Source organism: Cololabis saira, chromosome 21 (genome assembly GCF_033807715.1).
Source record: "Cololabis saira isolate AMF1-May2022 chromosome 21, fColSai1.1, whole genome shotgun sequence".
NCBI lineage: Eukaryota > Metazoa > Chordata > Actinopteri > Beloniformes > Belonidae > Cololabis > Cololabis saira.
Window position 1 is genome coordinate 32,319,926 of NC_084607.1, and position 23,156 is coordinate 32,343,081.

A 23,156-nucleotide genomic window follows, 5' to 3' on the forward strand; every position below is an offset into this window, starting at 1 on the left:
TTCATTTTCAATCCAAAACACATTAGCGCAATTATGTGTGTGGAAAAAATGTATAACGTGACCGACCGCGGCTCACCTTTGATCACGTGATTAAACAAACGGAGACTGTTCGCCACATAGATACATATAAAGGCCATGTTTACAGTATATATATGGTTAATATAATAAATCCATGATATATATCTATGTGGCGTTTTTTTGTACCACACCAGCAGAGTTTAAATGAAGCATTAAATTAATTTATAATATAATTGATTGACAGTGGGCTCAGCCAATGGCTAGCCATTATCAGCTCCTCATCTGTAAACAACACGCCATGTGTCTCAGCGGAGCAACCAGCCGCTTTTACCCATAGACATATATACAGTAATCTAGTTGTAAAAAAAAATCAGGGGGGATGATGGATTTTATCATATGGGGACAGATAATTTGTGCTGATTACAAATAATATAATATATTACAAATAATAGCACTGACCAAAACACCTGCAGAAATACTGCAGGAATGACATAGCAGCAGTTAAATCCAGCCTTCTGTAAGCTTTAAATATCCACTGGGCTTACATCTAATACATCAAAACACAACAATTAAAAACTGTTTTCTGAACTTATCAATATGACTCTGTCCTTCACAGGATAAGTAAAATGGATCACTGCAAAAACTCAAAATCTTAACAAGAATATTTGTCTTATTTCTAGTGAAAATGTCTCATTTTAGTAAAAAAATCTCATTACACTTAAAACAAGACTCATCACTGGAAAATACAAAAATTTTCACCTGTTTCAAGTACATTTTCACTTAAAATAAGTAGAAAAATCTGCCTGGGGAACAAGATTTTATTGCTTGTACTAAGAAGATAAATCTTGTCCCATTGGCAGATTTTTCTACTTATTTCAAGTGAAAATGTACTTGAAACAGGTGAAAATTGTAAAAGGGGGGATGGCAGTTTTACAGGGTGGATGATTTTTACCATTTTTATTTCAGGGGGGATGGCATCCCCCCTCAACTCCAGTACTCCAGTACCTCAACTCAACTCCAACACTTTACTAAACACTAACTATAGGCTTTACTAAACAGACAGGTTTTAAGTTTGGTTTTAAAGGTGGAGGTGGTGTCAGCCTCCTTAACCCAGATTGGAAGTTGTTTCCATAGTAACGGTTCCTGATAGCAGAAGAACGTCCTCCAAATCTACATTTGGATACTCTAGGACCTACGAGTAAACCTGCTCTCTGAGAACGGAGAACTCTGTTAGGAACATACGGTACTATCAGGTCTTGCAAATATTGCAGATCTAAGCCTTTACAGCAAGTAATAGATACAGAAAATAAAATACAACAAAATCTAATAGGATAAAAGTTTCATCACAGTACTGGGTGTTAAAAGTCATCTAAATAGTCGGGTTTTTAGCCTGTATTTAAGGGTTAAAGGTGTGTTTCAGCTGTGGTTATCGGCAGATGTCCTGCAGCCTGTCTGACCCTTAAACCTGAATTATGGTTCCGTGTTAAATCGACGCAGACGTACGCCGTAGGGTACGCATCGACTCGGCGTAGGCTGTGCGTTGGTGTAACGCGGAACCATAAATCAGCTTTAAGGGGTTCGTCTCCCCCTCCAGGAAAGCGTGGCTTTGCCGCCCTCTGCTGGGCATCCTCGGCCACTACACCTCGCTGTGGAGGACGGTTGATTGTTAAACCACGGGGACACTAAAGGAGGCAGTGGTTTTGTCTCTGACGACCTGTCCAGGGGGACTGCTGGGAAAGGCCTCATCCCTCTCTGAAGAGGATTGTACCATGTATTTAATAACAAATGTATTGATGGAAAAAAATAAAAGCTTCAAAAGTTGTATTGTGAAATAACAATGTGATCCTGAGAAATTGAGCAGCACAGTGGCTCAGTGGCACAGTAAGAAGGTTCCTGGTTCAACTCCCGGGCCTGGCAGCGGTCTTTCTGTGTGGAGTTTGCATGTTCTCCCCAGGTACTCCGGCTTCCTCCAAAAGTCCAAAAACATGCATAGTGGATTAATTGATGATTCTAAATGGCCTGTGAGTGTGCATGGTTGTTTGTCTGTATATGTGGCCCTGTTTAATTGTTTAATTAGGATCCCCATTAGCTCCTGGGGTCCGCCAACATTTTAAAATAATACAGTAAATAACATAATAAAAGCAAACCAAATACATTTCCACTAGATAAAGAGAATATCAAATTAAAAATACTCTGCATAAAAAAAGCAGAGACATTCCACAAAATAAAGACAGTGAAATGAGAACAAAACACAAAATAAAACAAAAACACTGCACAGTTAAGAGTTCATCTGAGGTCGTCAAAAAGTCTGAAAAGCAGTCCACAATTTCATTTCATTTGTAGTCTAGAACTTCACAACTGATCTAATACAGAAAAAAGAAAGAAAAAAAATACATTTAACAACAGTCATAACCAACTATGTTTCAATTTCCAGCATGTCAGACAATCAGTCTCAGCAGCTGTGTGATCTCTCCTGTGATAGACTGGTGACCTGTAATGAGCTGGGATCGGCTCCAGCAGACCCCTGATCAGTACTCCAGTTGTAAAAACAAATCAGGGGGGATGGTGGATTTTATCATATGGGGACAGATAATTTGTGCTGATTACAAATAATATAATATATTACAAATAATAGCAGTGACCAAAACACCTGCAGAAATACTGCAGGAATGACATAGCAGCAGTTAAATGCAGCCTTCTGTAAGCTTTAAATATCCACTGGGCTTACATCAAATACATCAAAACACAAAAATGAAAAACAGTTTTCTGAACTTATCAATATGACTCTGTCCTTCACAGGATAAGTAACATGGATCACTGCAAAAACTCACAATCTTAACAAGAATATTTGTCTTATTTCTAGTTAAAATGTCTCATTTTACTAAAAAACTTTACACTTAAAACAAGACTTATCACTGGAAAAAACAACAATTTCCACCTGTTTTGAGTAGATTTTCACTTGAAATAAGTAGAAAAATCTGCCATTGGAACAAGATTTTTTTGCTTGTAATAAGAAGATAAATCTTGTCCCACTGGCAGATTTTCCTACTTATTTCAAGTGAAAATTTACTTGAAACAGGTGTAAATTGTCAAATAAGTTATTTTTCTGGTGTTATTTTTCTGGTGATGACTCTAAATGTTGAAATAGCAGTAAAACCACATTCATTGATGAAATGACATAAGGGATGGAAAGGGGGGATGGCAGTTTTACAGGGGGGATGATTTGGACCGTTTTTATTTCAGGGGGGATGCCATCCCCCCTCATCCCCCCTCAACTCCAGTACTGGCTGTGATCCTGCAAAGGATAAAGCAGGTATAGAAAGTGGATGGATGGATGTTGAGAAATTCCAAATTGCATGAAGCCTGACATTTAAACTGTTGAAGGTGAAAACACTGTATGACAAACCTGTTAATATATCACATACAATAAGAACAATGGATATTAAACAGTTATTTTGGTTTGTACGCTTGAGAAACAAGCTCAGCTCGAGGGCTTCCAGGGACCACAAAGTGTTCAAGCTCTTGTGGGCACCAATGCTGCATTTTCCCTGTTAATGACTTATCTTCACATCTAATTAGAAGAGTATCCCATCGCTCCAGCAGCAGCGGGCACAGCCGTCAGCAGATCTCCCTGAATAGGACTGAAGCCGACATGCAAAATTAATTCAGTTATTCCAAATTAATCGGCTTTACGATAAGAAATAAAAATCCATGTCTTTCCCCTGGCATAGATACAAGTGAAAATAATGTAATCCTCATCCACATGTTATCAAGTAGCCTTTGTAGTCAAAGGAACTGATTATTTTGTTTTAACTCTCCAGCTGAACCCAGAAATAAACATGTGAAATCATATTTTAGTTAATTAACCTCCTTAGACCCAGCATCACACCTTGGGCTGTCTATACCATAATATTTCATTTCCTAATGGGGGGCTGAAGTCCGGAAGAGTATTAGGGCCAGGAGAAAAAATATTTGAGAGGGGAAGATCGAGATTCGAGAAAAAAGTCGAAATGTCGAGACTAATGTTCAAATACAATTTCAAGAATGAAGTCGAAATGTTGCCTTTTTTCCCAACATTTCAACTTTAATCTCGACATTTCGTCTTTTTTCTCGACATTTCGACTTTTTTCATGACATTTCAACTTTTTTCTCGAAGTGCATAATGAAAAAAAATCTTCCTCCTCTAAAATATTATTTTTATTTTTCTCCTGCCTGGCCCTAATACTCTTCCTTACTGAAGAGACAAACGCTACAAAAAATAAATGTATTGGATCTTCGGAGGTGCAATTTGATATGAATGCAAGTGATTATGTCCAATCAACATAATGATGTTTCATATTGATCGGTATATCTGAACCAAATCAAATCAAATCATACTGTTGCAGACGTGGTAGATATCACCGATATTCAATGTTAACCGATATGATATCGGTAAACATCTTCCAGGTAAAGGCTGTATTAGGAAGAAACTTGACATTGACAGCCCTGCTGCAAAGCTGCAGTCCCGTCTGCGGCCAGCAGGTGTCGCTTAAACACAGGTGGCCCTAGAGAGAAAAGCTACTTTCACTGAAGAACTGTTGTTTATTTCAAAACAGGCAGTAAAAGTCAAGCAGCCACCATTATAGTTCAGTAGGACTGTCAGCGTTAGCAGAAACGCTGCTAGATGAGACTAAGCTGCTGCTGCTGTCAAGTTTCACCATCAGACATTGGGATCTTTCTGTTATTATATCCTGTTAGTGCAACAATTACTTACAAAATACAACCATCAATTATGATCTTAACCCTTGTGCTGTCTTCAGGTCAGGGGAGGAGGGAGGGAAGAAGGGAGGAAAGAAGGAAGGAAGGAAAGAGGGAAGGAAGGGAGGAAAGAAGGGAGAAAAGAAGGAAGGAAGGGAGAAAGAAAATAAGGAAGAGAGAAAAGAAGGAAGGAAGGGAGAAAAGAAGGAAGGAAGGAAGAAAAAAAGAGAAAAGAAGAAAGGAAGGAAGGAAGGAAGGAAGAAAGAAAAGAATGAAGGGAGGAAAGAAGAAAAAAAGGAAGGGAGAGAAGAATGAAGGAAGGGAGGAAAGAAGGGAGGATGGGAGGAAAGAAGAGAGAAAAGAAGAAAGGAAGGAAAGAAGGAAGGAAGGGACAAAAGAAGGAAAGAAGGGAGGAAAGGAGAAAAGAAGGAAGGAAGGGAGAAAAGAATGACGGAAGGAAGGAAAGAAGGAAGGAAGGGAGAAAAGAAGGAAAGAAAGGAGGAAGGAAGGAAGGAAGAAAATAAGGGAGAAAAGAAGGAAGGAAGGAAGGAAAGAAGGAAGGAAGGAAGAAAGGAAGGAAGGAAGGAAGGAAGGAAGGAAGGGAGGGAGGAAGGAAGGAAGGAAGGAAGGAAGGAAGGAAGGAAGGAAGGAAGGAAGGAAGGAAGGAAGGAAGGAAGGAAGGAAGGAAGGAAGGAAGGAAGGAAGGAAGGAAGGAAGGAAGGAAGGAAGGAAGGAAGGAAGAAGGAAGGAGAGAGCAGGAGGAAAGAAGGAACAGGAGAATTAGGTCATTTTGACCCGAAGACATTAAGGGTTAATTTAATCACCCGAGGGATCAAACTATAATACACCTGATGGACAGAGAGGGAGGGGAGGGCCACAGTGAGGAAGGATAGAATTGTTTTTAAATTAAAGGCAAATTAAAGTAAAAAGGACATTATAGGAAAATAAAGAGGTAGATCTCGAGGAAAATACGGATAAGGGAGGGAAGGGTGAAGCGAAGGGCGAAGAGCAGTATAGGTGTGAGATGGAAAAGGGATGGAGGAAAACATGATGAGAGAAAGAGGAGGAGGAGCAGAGAGGAGGCAGGAACTCGCAGGAGGAATCAGTAACAGCGGCAGGACAATGGACCGTCACGTCCACGGATACTAGCCGCCCCGGACCAACGCTGCACGCCGGGATGTGAGGTAAGCACCGCCGGCCCGGGTCGCTCCTAGCCCGCTTTTTACGCCGGGGTTCGTGTCTCTGAGGGCGGCGGGGCTGCGGCCGAGGAGCGGCTGCTGAAGCGGCGCTGCGCCGCGCTGCGCAGCCCCCCGGCCGGCCTGCAGCCCGGCCGGCGCCCGGCCCTCGCACCACCGGTCCCGGACTAAACTAAACCCTCCACCACGTCCTAGTCCGCTCCTACTGTCCGAACCGTCTCGACCCAAACCACCCGACAGACCGAAGCAGGAAAACACACCCGGAACACCCCGATCCTCGCTCCCTTTCCTCCACGGCGTCACGCCAAACCCCTTTTCAAAAAGATGATATTTAACGTTTCCGCGGGTGCTGGAGCAGAAAACCTGCTCCTAGAGCTCCGAGGGAGGTCGGTATACATCCCTCAACGTCTGCTACTAAAATCGGCCTGCTTATTTACTATATTGCACACCGTTCAAATTAGATTTGAATTAAATTAAATAACAAATGCAGCCGCGGTGGACGCGGTCCTGCAGCGCATGTGTGTGTGTTTCCCCGTAAATGATGTGTATTCATTACGGCGTAATTAATCCGGTTAACGCATTCACTGCAGCGGCTCATGGCTGGCACGGAAGGCGGATGCGCGTTTTTTTTTTTTTTAGAAAAGGCGCAGCTTGAATCTACCAGGTCTGGGTAGGAGTTTGGAGCTGCACGGTGTGTGTGCCAGCCTTTCCCCCTGCTGGCCCATCGGTGCAGGATTTCATTGCAGTGTGTCTGGAGCTTTTACACTAGGCCGAGCCCGGGACTCAGCCTGCACAGATGCGGGGATTGTGGTGTGAATGGATGGAGTCATTGTGTTTTTACTACAATGCGCCTTGTGTGCGCACTGACGCGCCTGCAGCCGCCCGGCCGAGGGAGATGCCGTGCAGGAATAAGGGACTTTTAAACATGCATTTACTCAGGAAACATCCTCGTCTGCGTGACTGCGGTGGTGCAGGCGGGGAGGCTGCAGAGACTTGCGCATTGAGCGTCTGCAGGGGGAGGCCGGGGCTCCAGGGCCCCGGGGCTCCAGGCAGGGGTGCAGATCCGATGTCAGGATTGGGGGGGGGACACCAAACGTGATAATTTTTTGCCAATATGCAACTCATATCATGCCATAAATTGGTAAAGGCTCGCCAAAAAATACTGCACAGGGAATCATTTATTGTGCTTACCTTTCTTTTTTATTTGTCCTAAACAGCCAACAGTGTGTGTCACTGCTTACTTAACTGTTATATTCATAAATCATAATAATAAGGGTTTTTGGCATGCAGTGTCTACTCATCTCAAATTCTTCTGGGACTACTTTTATGCATGATCAATTGATATATGAATGAAATACGGAGCCCTAAACAAGTTGTTTAAACTAACTGATCATGTTTTAACACAGTTATGGTGGTAAACAGTTCTAAAAAAAAGAGGACCCATTGCTAAGCGCACAATAAACACAGCACAAGTTGACCCAACATCAAATTTATTTACATAAATGTCCATGTTCGTTTTCATCTGTCATTTTCCAGGACTCCCTGGAAGAAGAGATCCTGTATCTTAATAGGCGTAGTAATAAAATGGAGTAGCAATACTTTCATTCTGTACACCTCAAAATGCACCGTGGATGTATTATTTTTTAGAAATATATTTTTAATAAATATTCTACATATTCAACCTTTAAGTCTGAAAATACATTTGTTCAATTTTGAATAATTTAGGGTATTTTTATTGGGGGGGACAATTCATGTTTTTCAGAAATTGGGGGGGACATGCCCCCCCCGTCCCCCCCGGGATCTGCACCCATGGTTCCAGGGCTCCAGGTCTCCAGGGCTCCTGGGGCCCTGGGGCCCTGGAGAAAGTGTTGGTAAATACAGCGCTCTGGAATCCGGGCCTGGATTAGATAATTCACTCAGTGCAGAAAGCAGTCATTATGGGGAAGTGCTGTAACAGAACAAGTCATTATGGGGAAGTGCCGTGACAGAAGCAGAGACCAATCAATGATGCCAGTGTGTGCCTGCTCTGGAATACACTGGAATCAGCGTTTAGTGCCCCCCACACCCCCCACACCCCCCACTGTCGTGTCTGTTGGTCCACTTGTGTTTTCCACTAAATGCATCTCAAGCACTGATGAACAAGCGTGAAGGTTTCTCTGTCCGACAGGAAAACCAAAGAAAGCCCTGCTGGAAGTGAGAATAGCTGCTCAATGGCAGGAAGAACCCTCCGAGTGCAGTATAGGCTGGAGGCAGATGGGGCTTTTCTTAGAAATAAGAGCTGCGGATGTCGCTGCCTTTGGTTGGTTGTGTGTTCCTATCTGGCTACAGCACTGAAGAGATGCACCGCGTCAGGCGCGTCATGCGTGAGGACCATGGAGATGAGATTCAGATCCTGAATGTCTGTGTTTTGCATTTGAATGTCAGGTTGTGTTTATCAGTTCAAGCAGGAGCCTCCAGATTCATCTTAACAATAACAGGAAAGAGGCCGGGGGGGCTGTGCAATGCTCGTGTGTGTGCTCCTCGAGAGGCGTCTGTGAAGCCTACTCGCTTTACATTTGATTTGCTCACTTTTTCCACATGATCAGTGTGTGAGAATCTTTTATTTGGCAAGAAAGTGTCACAAGACTGTGGTTGCTATGGTGTGCTTGTCAGCAGTGGGGCCTGGCAGACCCGTAAAAGCTCTGTCCTGGTCCCTAGACGGCCTCTCAGCGGTGTTTATCCTCGGCCTGCACACAGACCTGGACTTGAAGTTGTTGATCAATCTACACAATCAATTCTGGCAAAAAGTGATGGGGCAAGTTGAAGGCAAGGCAAGGCAAGTTTATTTGTATAGCACAATTCAACACAAGGTTATTCAAAGTGCTTTAAAGCGGCAAAAGACACAATTAAACACAAATTAAATGATAAGAAAAGAGGTACAATAATAAAAAGCACAAGTTGTTAAAAGATAAGGGCAGTAGAGTACAGCAGGTACATCACATTCTTAAAATGGCAAGAATTACGTTTCTATACGGTCAAAACATACAGTATTACAAAAGTAATATGTGCCGATTCGTGCGATGAATCGAACCAATTTGACAATTCAACCTTTGAAGTTGAAGTTTTTGGACGAGTTTTTTCTCCTACTCTGCAGTTCATGTCTGTGGAGTTGTAGATATGAAATGAAGAAGAGAACAGACGGGAGCATCCCAACGTGACACGCTGTAGCACTGGTGCTGAGTCTGAGTGGGATGGTTGTGTTTTCTCCTTCACACTTGACGAGCCACGTGACAGGCGACGGCTGCAGGCTGTCACACCTCCTCCCCCCGACTGAGGTGCTTTTACTTTGAGCGAATTTAGTAGACGGCTGTCATGTCGATGTGACACCAATGGCAGTGTACATTTCCACAAATCAGCTGCAAGTCTTTGCATGATTCCCAGAGAGCCTGCTGGGAAAATAATAAAAAAAGATTTGCCTCCACCTGTACTTGTCACAGAGACTCTCCTCAAGATTCTCTCACACTGTCACAGAAAAGCTTGTTTTACCTGCTTCGTCAGCATTATTGAATGACTTTCCCTTGCTAAGTGTTCATTTTCTCTGCTTCTCAAGAGATCAGCGCTCAGACGGGGTCAGGATGAAGTTAATGAGCATAACTCAAACCGCGTGTCATATTCAGCAGATTCACACCGTTGGGTGCTCAGCGGGGCTCTGGTGGACTTGGAGCCTAGAGAAACTCTTCAGGGATAACCAATCAATAAGACTTGAGAGGAGACGTATTATTCCCTTTTTATTGAGAGCTGAAACAATTCCCCGAGGTTTTAAAAGAGCCTCTCTGACTTGCTTTGGGGGGTAAATACCAGGAGTTTCCAGTACTGGTGCTCGTTGTTCAGCCATGTCCTCACAGCTGTGTCCACTACATCTGGTTTAGGAGACGTGTGAGTCACATGACCCTGCTCCACACGCTTCCTCCTCTTCTCAGATCTGGAGGCCGCCTCGTGGGAGACGTACGTGCAGCTTTAATCACATTGGTTTTCTGTCAGATTCAACCGTTGGATGGTAAATCCTAGCGCGACCTCTCTGAGGCGGTCCGGCGGCTGAGACAGCGTCCCGTCCTAAGTGCTCTAACAGGTCTTAAACCCAGTAGGGCCGTGTGTCCGCGCTGTTATTGACAGTTGTCTCAGTTCAGGGTGTGTACCAAGACCTTTTTAAGGAAGCTGTGGTCAGGCCTCTGCTCAAGAAATCCAACTCGATCCTGTACGTCTGTCGAACTTTAGACTAGGGTCCAATTCACTGTCTTGGTCCAGGATTCTAGGACAGGTTGTTCTCCATAAATTGCTCCTTTTTCTGTTCATGTTTTTGACAAACAGCGCTGCTCTGTTGAAGCTCTGGTCCAGAAAGACGTCCTCCTGTCCCTCGGTGCTAGAAACCCTGTGGTACTGGAGATGCTAGACTTCACCGCTGCATTGTGGGCCACTCAGTCCTCCTGAAACATCTGGATCCCCCCATTGGCCGTCAGGGACTTGTCCTTCACTGGTTTAGGTCCCATTTCCTGTAATGATCAGTGACCTTTCTTCTTCCTCAGTGCTTCTGACTTGTGGTGTGCCACAGGGATCCATGTTGGGCCCTGTCCTACTTCCCTTATACGTGCTGCTGTAAGGGTCAGTTATTACACGTCAGAATGTCTCCTCACGTCTTTACGCAGCTGCTTCACACAGCTGCTCGTTACGCCCAGCTCGTCAGGCACATTCAAATACACCTACAGTAGTTTAGATTAGATTAGATTAGATTAGATTCAACTTTATTGTCATTGCACATGTAAAAAGTACAGGGCAACGGAATGCAGTTAGCATCTAACCAGAAGTGCTTATGCAGTGAAATAAACACATACACATATAAATATGTATGTACCTAGTGCAGATTAATAAATAACTGTTGTTATAAGGTGCAGGTCAGGCATGAATGAATGATAATATATATATTATGAACAGATGAAATGTGATTATATGATTTACACAGATTTGAGTTACAGTATATACATGGATGATTGCAATATTTACATGAGTGTGGAGGTATTTACGGTAGTGCGAGGAGGTAGTTAAAAGGTAAAAAGGTAAAAAAGTAGTGTTGTCCCGATCGATCGGCCGCCCTTTCGTTCGGGCCGATCACTGCATTTTATTTTTTTATTTTTTTTATTTTTACCTTGTCTGCACACATATTAATGATTGATACCATGACGGTAGAAACCAAAGGTATATATATGTTCCAGGAAGCAGGAACACACGGAGACACACGTCAAGCACTGGAAATCTGCAACAAAAAACCACAAACAAAACACGAAACCGGCACGGAGCCGACCAAAACACGAACAGCAATCGACCCAAATCTTTAGCTCCCATTTCCTGTTATGATCAGTGACCTTTCTTCTTCCTCAGTGCTTCTGACTTGTGGTGTGCCACAGGGATCCATGTTGGGCCCTGTCCTACTTCCCTTATACGTGCTGCTGTAAGGGTCAATTATTACACGTCAGAATGTCAGCTGCTTCACACAGCTGCTTGTTACGCCCAGCTCGTCAGGCACATTCAAATCCACCTACAGTAGTTTAGATTAGATTTGATTAGATTAGATTCAACTTTATTGTCATTGCACATGTAAAAAGTACAGGGCAACGGAATGCAGTTAGCATCTAACCAGAATTGCTTATGCAGTGAAATAAACACATACACATATAAATATGTATGTACCTAGTGCAGATTAATAAATAACTTCTTATAAGGTGCAGGTCAGGCATGAATGAATGATAATATATATATTATGAACAGATGAGATGTGATTATATGATTTACACAGATTTGAGTTACAGTATGGCTGATTGCAATATTTACATGAGTGTGGAGGTATTTACAGTAGTGCGAGGAGGTAGTTAAAAGGTAAAAAGGTAAAAAGTAGTGTTGTCCCGATCAATCGGCCGCCCTTTCGTTCGGGCCGATCACGGCATTTTCAAAACATCGGTATCGGCCAAAAAAGTATCGGGACATAGTTATTAATGTTTCTAATATATATTAAATCGTTTTATATATTGTTGCATTTAATGTCACTTCCAGCCGGCATCACTTCCGGCTGCCCCCGTTTACATGTTTGAATTGTGAAATTTTATACATGTTTATGTTGCATTAAGCTGCTGCTATTCATCTCATGCCATTCAGAATGTTACACTAAGGTTAAGCCAAAAAGTATTAAAATTTTCTTGTGTTTGTGAGTTTGTCATTCAACTACCTCTTTTGAAGTTAAATGTATTTATTTTTGTTTTTGCACTATTCTGGACTTTTTGTTTTAGTTTACAATTTCATGTTTTTACATTTTGTGGCACCAGAGCTGATAAGCTTCGTTGAAATATATGTCCATGTTGTTCTCCAATGGACAATAAAAGAAACTTGGGATCATTTAGTTTTAGTCCTCTTTTTTTTTAATTCATTGCCAAAATGTATCTGATCAGGAAAAAGTATCGGAAATGTAATCAGCAGATACTCAAACTCAAGTGATCGGCATCGGATCGGGAGCTAAAATATCCTGATCGGGACAACCCTAGTAAAAAGTCCAGTGCAATTATATTATATACAGTTGTGCAGAATAGTGCAAAGAGTCAGTGGGTACTAGCCCCGTTCACTTCCTGGGGGGGTGGAGGGGTGGGGGTGGTGTGTGTGACTGAGAGGGGGGTGGGGGCCTGGGGGGTCAGAGTTCAGCATGGAGACAGCTGTGGGAAAGAAGCTGTTCCTGATCCTGGTGGTTCGTGTGTGGAGATTCCTGTAGCGCCTCCCAGAGGCGCTACAGTCTGTGTGCTGGGTGGTAGGAGTCCCTGGTGATGTTGGTTGCTCTCAGGTCCTGTGAAATGTGGATCCCCAGGAATTTTGGAGGTACACATTACAAAAGAAGAAGTTTGGAGGACATGTGACTGTCGCTGAGTGTCTGTGCGCTCCGAGCAGCCCAGCGGTGTCGTTGCTACAGTGAACCCGGGTCCTGATGCTCTATTCCCTCACCTTAACCACGTAGTCAAAACTCTGGGCGTGACCTAAGTTAGCAGTTTAAGATGTGATAAGCAGACTGACACTGTTGTGAAGGCGATAGGGCTGCAATGGTTCCTTGACTTCCTTGAGTAACTTGATTACAAAAAAAGATAGAGGATCCGGTTTGGGAACCACAGGAATTCGTCTCTGCTTTTTGCGGATGACGTTGTCCTGTTGGCTTCATCGGACTGGGACCTTCAGCATGTGCTGGGGCGGTTTGCGGCCGAGTGCGACGCGGCAGGGATGAGAATCAGCACCTCCAAGACCAAGGCCATGGTTCTCCACCGGGAAAGGGTGGCGTGCCTTCTCCGGGTGGGTGGAGAAGTCCTGCCTCAGGTGGAGGAGTTCAAGTATCTCGGGATCTTGTTCACGAGTGAGGGAACGATGGAGCGTGAGATTGACAGACGGATCGGTGCAGCGTCCGCAGTTATGCGGTCGATGTACCAGACCGTCGTGGTGAAGAAGGAGCTGAGTCGAAAGGCGAAGCTCTCGATTTACCAGTCAATCTACGCACCTACCCTTACCTATGGTCATGAACTTTGGGTAGTGACCGAAAGGACAAGATCGCGGATACAAGCGGCCGAGATGAGTTTCCTCCGCAGGGTGGCTGGACGCTCCCTTAGAGATAGGGTGAGGAGTTCGGTCACCCGGGAGGAGCTCGGAGTCGAGCCGCTGCTCCTTCACATTGAGAGGAGTCAGCTGAGGTGGCTTGGGCATCTGTACCGGATCCTCCTGGACGCCTCCCCAGGGAGGTGTTCCAGGCATGTCCCACCGGGAGGAGACCCCGGGGAAGACCCAGGACACGCTGGAGAGACTATGTCTCTCGGCTGGCCTGGGAACGTCTCGGACTCCCCTCGGAAGAGCTGGAGGAAGTGTCTGGGGCGAGGGAAATCTGGGCATCTCTGCTGAGGCTGCTGCCCCCGCGACCCGGGAACGGATAAGCGGCGGACGATGGATGGATGGATAGAGGAATTTCCTCTGCATCGGAGCCTTGTAAAAAAATACACGTTTCGCGCAGGTGACACAACGTGCTAACACGCATGTGTCCCTTATAAAGCGGAAGAACACGGCATCGCACTTTTCGTAAAGTGTGTGAACAGTTTAGCTGCACAGACGCCGGCCCAGGTCCGACAACAGTGACAATGAGAACGCAGCAAAGCGAAAGTAATTAGAAGAAGAGAAAGAAGATGTCGAAGGTGTGGGATCATTTTAAATTAAAAATGAAGTTCCGGTCCACATGGTGTAAGACTCTGGTTCCGAGTCCCGGTACACAGCCAAGCATCTCATATTGGTCATGAATGTGAAGTTGCACAATTTAAAAGCAGTGTTTAAGAATTTTTTTTATTTTTGATACTTAGAAAAAATAAGTTTGTATAAAAGTTTAAAATAATTTTATTTATTTTTATTGGAAAATTTAACAAACAGTTTACTAGTTTGCATAATATGTAAATACATGTCAATTATTCTCATAAAAGAATCAAATTGGTTGTATTTAATCAAGTAATCTGTCTTGTTTTCTTTTTTATAATTGGGCTTTAATAAAGCAAAAGTACGTTTTATCCGATTACTCGATTAATCGATGGAATATTTCATAGAATAATTGATCACCAAAATATGGGATAGCTGCAACCCTAGAAGGCGAGCTGTTTTATCTACTACCACGATCAGGCCCTTCCTGCACCACGGTGACCTTGAGAAGCCACCCATGCCTTCACCAGTTCCCAGATTACAATCATCTGTCTTGGTTTTGATAAAACTGTCATTTTCAGCTGTTGTTGTTTGTGTGTAGTGCAGGTGTGGGCCTTGCACAGCCATGTTTACGGGAGATTTTAGGTTTTCACCAACCCACCAGAGCTCTGCGTTGGGCCGGTCAGCGTCCCAGTGAGGCGGTGGTGGGGCCACCTCCGACCTGCAACCGCTCAAAGCCCCACTCAAAATCTTCTTATTCAGATTAGCTTTAACCACATAGCTTTGCTCTTTTGTAATGTGTATTATTGTTATACTGGATTTATGGCGCTTTTACACTAGTTACCTACTCAGCCCGACTCGACTCGCCTTGCCCTCAGAAGTAGGAGGTTGGAGTGAAGCTGCTGTGACGTATTTGATTGTGTGATCTAAATGAAGAAGAAAACAACACTAAAGATGTAGAACCTGGAGGAGATGATAGCTGCTGGGTCTGTGGCTTGTGTTCGATATCAAGTAAAAAAATGAGAGTGAGAGAAGCTTCAAGCGGCAACGCTTTTTTTTTGTTAGTTTGTTTCGGCGCTGCTGAAAAGTCAGCTGGAGCCGCGAGCCGCTATGAATAGACAGAGCTCCTGGTAGATCTGGTCGTTCCTTATTGCCGTCTAGATCCTTTTTAATTCTCTCCTCATCCACCAGGGTTAAGAACATCTGCACCTCAGAGTTGGATCACCAGACAGACGTTTGCTGCCATTGCTGGTCGAAAGAAATGAACAGGAAGCCGCGGTCAGAGTCGCTCTTTCGCTGATTTCACATCATGACTCAGACGTCCGACTCCAACCCCCCGACCAATGTATATATATATATATATGTATATATATATATATATGCTGTGAAGCCGTTTGGCCAGCTAGGTGGTTGATATTTGCTGTATAAGTAAGGGTAGATTAGGTGATGAATCCCACGAGGAGCGCACCAGAACACGAGACCAACGACGCTCACGCCACCTCACACAAAATGATTTTCTGGACAGTTTTAGTCTCAAATACTTTCATTTCCCCCTGTCTGCAAATCAACGAGGGACATCCGGTATCGATTCCTCTTCCAGGCACAATTCATGGGCCGGTCACGTGCCGGGCCGGCGCAGGTACCAGATAAATGGACCCGAGGCCAGCTGAGCAGAGGAAGGATAAGTGTCGTAGTTTCTGCCGTGTTTGCAGAAGAAGGGTTTCCTACATGGACAACGGCTCTCTTTCTGTGTTTTTATGGCAGAACTGTTGTTACTTTGTCAGTTCAGAGGGAAAAAATGTGGGAGGGGAATAAAGAAAAGAATTCCCTGATCAGAAAATAAAACATTGCATCTCTTTCTTCAGTTAAGTTGGTTGTATAACTAGTGATGAGAATCAGCTTTTCACCCTGAAGTCCAGAACACGGCTTAAAGTTGGGTGGATGTGAAAACCCGAGGTTGGACAACTACCCTGATCTTGGCCCGTGACCTAACGGTACCGTTCACACGTTTCCAGCCCCACACGTCTGCTCACAAGCATGAAGCGCTGCTTCATAACAAATGTCCTTGACTCATGCTCAGCTAACTTGGGCCAGTTCTGGCTTCCTCACGTCTTCTTTTACTCTGCAGCCGGTTCCCGCCACAGGATGTGGTGTGGGGTGGAGCTCTCTTCTCATTGGCTATGCTTGAAACAGGCATATTTTAAAACTTTCTTTCCATTCATTTAAATGCCACTACAGAGAAGACTTGCATTTTTACATTAGTTAGAGGAACGTTGGCATCAATATCTGTGTTGTAGACGACAAGCAGAAGTGATGTTCATATCTCCCTGACATTTACACAACATCCGTTGCTTCAGACTTGATGTCATCAGTGTTTTTCTTTCATGTTTGGTTTTAAACACCTTGTTTTGTTTGAGCAGCGAGACTCTGACTGTTAATGCATTTGATAATCTGACAGGTTTAATAATGTAGTTAAAGGCACCGCACATCTTTCAGTTCATATTTATTTTGAGCAATACAATATAACATAAGTGACCTGCGTGCAACAGAAAATTAAACAAATACCTTTAACAGTATACGTGCAGGTTCAAAATACAAATTAATTCGTTAACACTCGAAAGGGAGTGGGAAGAAGAAAACTTATTTAATCCCACCCCTGTTTCTCATCAACAACTTGACAGATTTCTTTTAAGGGGTTCCTCCTGTCTCAACATTTAAACCAAAACAATGAACAAAAGACCTATATCAAATTATAATAAAAACTATTCTACAGTTCACCTCACCTAAATTTACACACATTATGGCCATGAAATGCAGATTAATTTCACAACCACAATGCGTGCAAATCCAGGAACAATGTATATTGTCACCACGGGTGACAGTTAACCGTTAACTTATATGTATAATACATTTATAATACTTACCAGAAATGGTTAGGACAACTTTAAAGCAGTACAATGTAACTTTCAGCTTTTGTTGAGTTTGGCGGCTCCTTTGGACCAAAGCGGTAGTGCTTTACCAGAAAGAACACGACGTTTCCCATGAGCACCAGCGCGTACTGCCGGAAAACTCCTGTCCCCGTCACGTGCATTTGTTTTGATAGTGAATGAAGACGGGACGGACTTTCAAAACTACTTTTCTGTTTCACCAAGTGAACAGACGGAACGCAAAAAAAAAGATGCTGTAAAGGAACTGGAATTTACCGGGATACCTTAAACAAGGAAGCCAGGGAGCTGTATATGTAGAAAATAATGATTATTAACGGTTTGGATCCATATGAAATCCCTATCAAAGAGTGGAGCTCCGATGAGGATTTACTGCCGCAGTTCTGCAGAACAAACGTCTTGGCTACCTTGTTTAGGAGTGTTTGGCAGCTGCTTTGGTAAATGTTTGACTCGCCATGTGTTTCAATAAATTAGTATAATAGTACAACATACAGTACATGTTTGGTATTACTCTTACTGTTCCTTTTTTTTTTTGACTGCTTTGAAGAGGCTCCGAGGCGTGAGCAATATTTTTGTTTTCCTCGTGAGATTATTTTTTTCCTCTGCAGCTACAAATAGAGTTAATAGTTTTTCCTCAACAAACTAGTTTTATCTGAAGATTGGGGTTAATCGCAGCGCAAAGAGCTGGCCAGCAACTGCGTTTAGCTGGAGAAGTGGGGAATAAAACCCGTATGAATGATGCAACCCCAGTCTGTGTGAGTGTTTGTTTGTGGTTTACTGTGGAAGGTTATGTTTGGTCGTTACAGACGCGATCCAACCAAGCCGACGACTCTTTGTTATATCAGATGCTTGGTCTCCGTGGTTCTGCCTCCGAGCAGGAAAGCGGTGAAAAGTTAAACCATTATTGATCTTTTTCCCACGTCTGTTACGTGGAGCTGCTGCAGCCACAATGCAGCAACGGGTTACCAGCTTCTGCTGAGCTCTGCGCTCCAAGCCCCGCCCATTTTCGTCTCGACTACGAATCGGGAAGGAGGGGGAAGTGACATATGCCGTAAAGCAGTCAAAGCCGTAACGATTTGTAGTTTTTTAGTGTGGCAGGGTTCCTACCATGCTCCTCAAAGTTACATAGTGCCAGTGAAGGCGATACAGACCCCTCAGACCATGACAGAGGTTCATTAAACCTGTTGGAAGTTGATGTACCATCACAATGACTCTGGAAATATGATATTAAGGTGGAAAAGTTACGTAGTGTCGCTTTAAATCTTAAATCTTTAATGTGTGACTTTACTGCTTGCTAATTTTTTAAAAGCCATGATTTATGTTTTTGTGTTAAACATAATCAGAGATGCGTGTAAAGATGTAAACGTGTGTGTTCTCCTCAGCAGGTGAAGACCAGACCGCTCCAGGATGCAGCCGCCTTCCTCCCTACTGACCCGTCGTGTTCCTGGGGGTTTTTGACTGACCAAACATGATGAAGACCGAGCCCCCGTCCGCCACCGGGGCCAGCCCGGCCCCCGCCGGGGGCAGCGGAGGCTCCAACCTGCGGAGTCCCTCGCCGCACCGCAACGCCTACGAGGCGGGGCTGGCGGCGCTGAAAAAGGCCACGGACCACCTGAACAACGCCGCTAATGGAGGAGCCTCCTCCAAACCGGCCCTCCTGCCCCGGCCCACCGGCAGGGGCAGGCGGTACGGCTCCAACGTGCACCGCATCAAGAACATGTTCATGCAGATGCAGTCTCCCGGAGACGAGGAGGACGGAGCCAAAGTGATAGGTAACTGAAGAACCTCAGTGGTTCGGGGGGGGGGGTGATCTGTGCGAGGAGAAGCCTGAACCTGGGGCCCGGTGAAGGGAGGGAAACCTTTGAACCCTTCTGAACAGAATCAACTAGGCCTGTGTTGAAAAAATCAATTTCCCGATTCTAAATCTATTCTCATATTAATTTGTAAAAATCAATTTGTATGTCTAAAGATCGATTTTTTTTCATCATTACAATTTTTGGTATTTTTTTGTTTATGTCCAAAAAAGGAATTTTTTGTTGGACACAAGAATAACCGGTGCCGTGTTTTTGCCTTTAAATATGTTTAAAAGTATGAAAACAGTCAAGTTTTCAGTTATAGTTGCATAAATTGTCTATATTTCATTATATATATATACTTTCTTGGGGTTACATCTGCATAAAATGCTAAAAACCAAATTCTCAAACATTAAAAATCGAAAAAGACCAAAAATGGATAAAATTTAAACGGAATGTGTTAAAAAATTAAACTGATTTCATCCGTCTCTGTTTACTGCCCTGGATCTGTTTGATAATTCTGCCCCACAATGTTTCTGAAAGCAGTTCTATCAGCATTCTGGGAGCTGATTGGTCCTTACAGCATTATTAGCTGCTAATACTTGCTGTTGAATCTCAATATAATACTAGTATTAATATGTTGCATAACTACACAGTCATATAATTCATGCAACAGCTCAAAAAACAGTTTTAATAACACTAACCCAAATCAATATCGGAATCAAATTGGATCGAATCAAATCTTGATAATGGATTCTGAATATTAAGAATCTGAATCAAATCGATTCTTGACATTTGAATGGATCCCCAGCCCTAGAATCAACGTCCACCTGCAAAACATTCAGGCTTTAAATTGTCCAGTTTTGCTTTGAGCTCCAGACGTGAGCATAACAATAAATGCTGGGCAGAACAAACCGCCACCACCTGGGGGCTTAAACCTGCCACCTGGCTGCATGCTAGGGGAGAGGTATTTGACATCTGTCAGTTCTTTCAAACTAAATCAGCCTTCACGGGCCTCTGCTTTCCTCGTCATTGGAGGTAGTCGGGATGTTTGCACTACAGCATCTTGATTCAAAAGTGTTTCCTAAGACTGGAGCCTTACATTTGCCAAACATACATGGGCCAAGAACCCCTCTCTATTGTTACCATTTAACCAACTCTTTCACTCGTCCTCGGATGAACCGACTTGTTTCGGAGTATCTTTTGGTTTAGGGTCAAAGGGAAATATATTTTTATCATTAATGTGCTGTTCTGTGCTCTTCTCATTCAAAACAGCTCTCCCTTGACCTAAACATGTCTGTCAGCACCTTTAAAAAGGTCGGGCACCAGACAGAGAAAAGACCAGGGGCCTCATTTATAAAGCTTGGTTGCGCACAAAACAGGGCTTGAAAGATGCGCAAGCCACCTTCTACGCAATGGTTGGGATTTAAAAAGAAATAACTAACAGAAAAATGTGCGCTCTGTAGGCTCTGCGTTGGTGTGACGCGGAACCATAAATCAGCCTTAAAGGTTTCACGCGCGCACGTAAAACTCATTATATATATAAGAAAAATCTGTGTCCCTTTAGGGGCTCCGTACCTCTTGGCCTCCACCTTCAGATCGCACCACTTCTTTTTTTTTCTGCACCATCTGTCCGTGGCACTCACAGCGTTTAGCGCAGCAACGACGGGCTGCCACTCACTCGCTTTATTCTATACTATCTATATACTTTTTCTACTTTTACTGTGACCACCAAATAATGTGGTTTTCCTGCCTCCACCTCATCCACAACATCTCCATCTCGGTCTCCGTGTAATTTAGTGGCACGGTTGGTCGACGCGTCTCATTCATCCTGACACGCAGCAGAAACAGGCTGCAGGTGGCGCTGCACATGCTCAGCAGGATCATTTATATGCAAATACAGTCATGGACTACTTTGCATCGCCCATTTATGGTAAAAAGTGGGCGTGTAGAGGGCGGGATATGAGGCAAATTCACCTGCTCAACCTTCCAGCTGGACTGTGATTTATAAAGCGAACATTACATGCAAGTGTGCGTGCACACGGTTTTATAAATCCGGATTTTTTTTTGCTCCCGCCATTTTCGGCTTTTGAGTTTACGTGCACTTTTAGTATGAATGCTGCACACTCTTTTATAAATGAGGCCCCTGGTGAAAAAATTTAGTCCAAAGAGGGATGAGTAAGAAAAAGCTGAGTTTTTCTTGTGGTTGTCAGGTAAGGAGGAGGGGGTGAAGCTCTCCATCCTGAAAGCCCCCAGCCTGGAGGAGAACCTGGACCACGCCGCCCACCTGAAGCGCGGGGGTACGGTGTCGGAGAGGATCAACCGCTTCGACGCTAAAACAGGCGGCGACGGCGCGAGCTCGGCCATGGGCCCCTCCAAGCTGCAGGAGACCCTGAGGCTCTTCGAGCAGAGGACCCTGCAGGTGAGCTCTCGTCCTCACGCCTGTTTCTAGTTTTTCTCCATCAAAGTCGCTGACTGCAGAGCCGTTTTTTGTCAGGAGAAGCAAGCTGCTACCAACCGGATCCTGCTGAAGAAAGAGCGGGCGTCGGGCTTCCAGGGCAGCCGCCTGGACGTGGTGGCTCGCTTCAACGGCTCCACCGAAGCCCTGGACCGGCTGGACGACCCTCCGGCTCCCAGCCCGGCTCCCAGTCCGGCTCCCAGTCCCGTTCCCAGTCCCGGTCCCAGTCCCGCTCCCAGTCCGGGTCCCGGGCCCGCCACTTTTCCCTCCGCCGCTTCCCTCGAGCCCGGCGATGCCGTCAGCCCGACGGTTAGCCAGCTCAGCGCCGTGTTTGAGAAGGGTGAACAGCCCAACTACCTCCCCCAGCAGCGGGCGGCCCCCGCCCTGGCGCCCAAGCCCAAACTCCCAGCCAGAGCCGATGTGGCCGACAAGAAGGTCAGTGAGTTTTAAGTTTTCTTATATTTGGGAACCTATTCTTTCTTTTGTTAATTCTTTGGCATCCTTGGAAGATTAATTTAATTTGATTTAATTTAATTATAGGGAAGTATGATATTGCTAACCATGTCTATTTTTTTTAGGGTTCCTCTTATGTCTGTTTATTTTAATTTGTATTTATTTATTTTATTTAATTTTATTTATTTATTTTATTTTATTTTTATTTATTTTTTGTTGTTGTTGTTTTGTGTGTCCTGTATTTTATTTTATTACTTTATTTTTCCTATTATTATTGTCTTCAGTCAGAGTTTGATTGGTAATTGGTACTTACTTTGGGACCTGTTTATAATTACGTATTTTACAGTGTGTGTGTTTTGGGGTGTTTGTTATGTTAAGTTTTGTGTCTTTATTTATTTTACTTTTTTTTTTTTTTTTTTGTGTGTGTGTGGTAAAATATAAAACGGGGTATTCTGTCGAATCCTTTAAAAAATGTTTATTGTGTAATATGCATTACATCGACTACCCAATAAAGAAGCATGGAAAAGCTAAAAAAAATAAATAAATAAAGAAGGGAAAGTGGAGCTAGAACAGTCTCATAATTCACAAATGCACAGAACAAGATTCACAAATGCACAGAACAATTCACACGTGCGTAGGACAAGATACACAAATGTATTTTTGATGCACACAAATATAACCTGATTTACAAACGTTTTTTTGTCTGTGAGCTGGATTTGCGAGTGACTTTTTTAGACTCCCCTGACGTGACTCGATCCACAAATACGTTTTTATTAACACAGAAGGATCTGCAACCAATCAGATGTCTTCCTTTGTTTCAGCCAATCACATGAGCGCACCCCACGTGGGGGACGATTTACTCGTAAACCAATCAGATTAAAGGGGCGGATACACCTGCTGTTTGAGCTGCGTTAGTGCCGTTCGCTTTGAAAAGTGATTAATATTTCGAGTTGGTGGAGTAAAGATAAATAAATAAGACAACAACACGGGATGTAGAGGAGATCACTGTTCTGCTTTTCTTGTGATCTCGTTAAAGAAAACAGCACAATTGGAGATGGTTTGTCGTGTGGATCGAGTCACGTCAGGGGAATCTCAAAAGTCTCACGCAAAGTTATATTTGTGTGTGCATCAAAAATACATTTGTGTATCTTGTCCTACGCACGTGTGAATCGGTCTGTGCATTTGTGAATTTTGTCCTGTGCATTTTTGGATCGGTCTGTGCATTTGTGAATTATTAGACTGTTCTAGCCCCATAGGTCAGAGAGGAAGTTCCTTTTCAAGAAAAGGTTGTGACCCAAAGAGTTGATGAAGTGGTCCCACGGTTTCT

General features: G+C 43.8%; 1 protein-coding gene across 2 annotated transcripts in view; it reads left to right on the forward strand.

Annotated features, from left to right (window-relative positions):
- Positions 1-5,780: 5,780 nt before the first annotated feature.
- The window catches only part of LOC133422160 (neurabin-2-like), a 39,627-nt gene continuing 22,251 nt past the window's right edge, over positions 5,781-23,156 (forward strand). Inside the window, exons 1-4 of one of the 2 annotated variants that reach the window (XM_061712084.1) lie at positions 5,781-5,939; positions 18,508-18,897; positions 21,132-21,340; positions 21,416-21,811. In XM_061712084.1, the coding sequence (XP_061568068.1) occupies positions 18,594-18,897; positions 21,132-21,340; positions 21,416-21,811 (909 nt within the window). In that variant the 5' untranslated portion in view covers positions 5,781-5,939; positions 18,508-18,593. The remainder of the gene's footprint in view (positions 5,940-18,507; positions 18,898-21,131; positions 21,341-21,415; positions 21,812-23,156) is intronic. The other variant, XM_061712085.1, reaches the window with a different exon arrangement.